The sequence below is a fragment of the Austrofundulus limnaeus genome, unplaced genomic scaffold (assembly GCF_001266775.1).
Source record: "Austrofundulus limnaeus strain Quisiro unplaced genomic scaffold, Austrofundulus_limnaeus-1.0 Scaffold204, whole genome shotgun sequence".
In the NCBI taxonomy this organism is placed as follows: domain Eukaryota; kingdom Metazoa; phylum Chordata; class Actinopteri; order Cyprinodontiformes; family Rivulidae; genus Austrofundulus; species Austrofundulus limnaeus.
This window is the reverse complement of record NW_013952606.1, coordinates 317,893-319,876: the sequence shown is the minus strand read 5'-3', so window position 1 is coordinate 319,876 and position 1,984 is coordinate 317,893. Positions and strand designations below refer to the sequence as shown.

General features: G+C 41.6%; 1 protein-coding gene across 2 annotated transcripts in view; it reads right to left on the bottom strand.

The window, feature by feature from the left end:
- The window catches only part of cerk (ceramide kinase), a 53,933-nt gene that overhangs the window by 30,684 nt on the left and 21,265 nt on the right, over positions 1-1,984 (bottom strand). For both annotated transcript variants that reach the window (XM_014018836.1, XM_014018837.1), the window contains exon 3: positions 1,088-1,210. In XM_014018836.1, the coding sequence (XP_013874290.1) occupies positions 1,088-1,210 (123 nt within the window). The remainder of the gene's footprint in view (positions 1-1,087; positions 1,211-1,984) is intronic.

The window sequence follows — 1,984 nt, the reverse complement described above, 5'->3', positions numbered from 1 at the left end:
ATCCATGTCATCATTTACCCAGAATGCTTTGCGTGTAAATAAAATTGCTCCGTCCATGTCAAAATGTTTTTAAAAATGTACAAAACTAAACAGCCTACAGTATTTTTACATTCTTTATTTTACAGTTAAAATAAATGTTTATCAAATAAAGTCTAACGTTACAACTAATCGGGGATCCCTTTAAAGTCAGAATTTGTATCATGACAACAAACTCTAACAGCATGAAAAAACAGTGAAAATGAACGAAAGCTAATTAAAATTTCACTTTCACCACCTAAAGTTTCTAGTTTTAGCATCAGCTGAGGAGAAATGTGTTGTTTCAAGTTAATATTTCAGGTTAAAGCATGTTAATATTAACAAAACACTGGCTTTTATGAAAGTAATCACTGGATGAACATCTACAACTCATTAACCTGATCAACTTAACTGGCTGCCAGTCCATCAAGGTGACCTATGACTTATTACAGTCAAAGGTTTCCAATGTGGGCGCCACTCCTACATTGGTTTCACAGCACCTGGTGTTCCCCGGTGGTCTCTCATCCACACACTAACAGGCCTGACCCTACTTAGCTTCTTGAGATCAGATAAGATCTGTCGAGTTCAAGTATGGTCGCTGACCTTAGCCAACACACAAATAGCTACACCCCAGTCAGATTGACAGATGCTGAGCTAAAATGTAGCAGGGCTGAGTGTTACCTCGAGCACAGACTCTGAAGTTTTAGTTTATTGTGTTACAGGAGACAGGTTATGGTGTTTCTTAAAAAAAACCCACCAAGTATTTATTTATATAACAAATGTTTCCTGGATTTCCTCAAGCAGCTCATCAGAATTTAAATGATTGCAGCAATTCCCCATGGGTGTCTCCAGGGATAAGTAAATAAACACAATCAGTTAGGACTGGAAGGCTGTGGACATGTAAAACAGGMTTTGACCTTTTGACCTGTTGTATAATAATCTCGACCTTGCGGGTAATTTATCCTCATGCGTGCCGAGGGAAGCTTGGCACGAACACCCAGCGTCGTTCCGTCGTTTATGGTTCACGGGTCAAAGTTCATCCCTGTGGGGGAAGACGTTAGCGAGCACGTACTGAGTAACGACAGCTGCTCGTTGGCGGCTCGGACCCACTGCTCACACAGCTCCTGGCTGGCACAGTGAAAGGTGACGTCGCTGCAACACCACTGGTGTTGGAGGGTCTTCCTCACGAAGGAAACTGGAAAGAAACAGAAAAAAAGCTCAGCGGTAAATACTTCACCTTTTCAAACTAGAAAGCTCCTTATCTGCTCCTAAAAAATAAAAGCCTAGAATGAAGCCATGAATATAATCTTGAAAGTAACATTAAGTGTCACACAGAGCGTCGGCTCAGATTGCTGATGATCTGTGGCAGCCATCTTTGAATCAGGTTAGCTCCAAATGTTAATCAGCTGTTACAGATGAATTCCCTCACCACCACGTACAACATAATCTGAAACGGTGCAGCTGAGTTGCGCTACAGTGCAGCCTTGTCCCGAGCATGAACTCCAGCTTTATCAAGTGGGTCAAATCAGATATTTTAATGACTCGAAGGGACCGAGGAGGAGGCGAAGACAAAACGTGGAGCTGTTCAACTGAGAGCATTACTGAAATATTTACATTAAGCTGCAGAAACTCCCTCACTAAGCACTTTGACAGCAGATCCACTCTGTAAGCATTTCAGTCAAATGATCCCACCGAGCACTTCTTCTCATCAGAGGCAGAGATGAGAGTTACGGCTCTTTGAAGGGAGCCGGATCTTAAAGGGCCAATATTATGGGTTTCTCAGGCATATATTTAAATACTATACCATAATAAAGTCTCTATGTCACCTTTAGTTGTTATTAAAATGCTGTTTTGTTTAAATAGAAAATAAACTTATCTTCTCACTTCCCCTTCTAAACGCCTTGAAATTGGCCTCTGTCTCTTTAAGAACCTCCTTCTGCTTCTGTCTCTTTCTGGGGAAGGGGGGGGG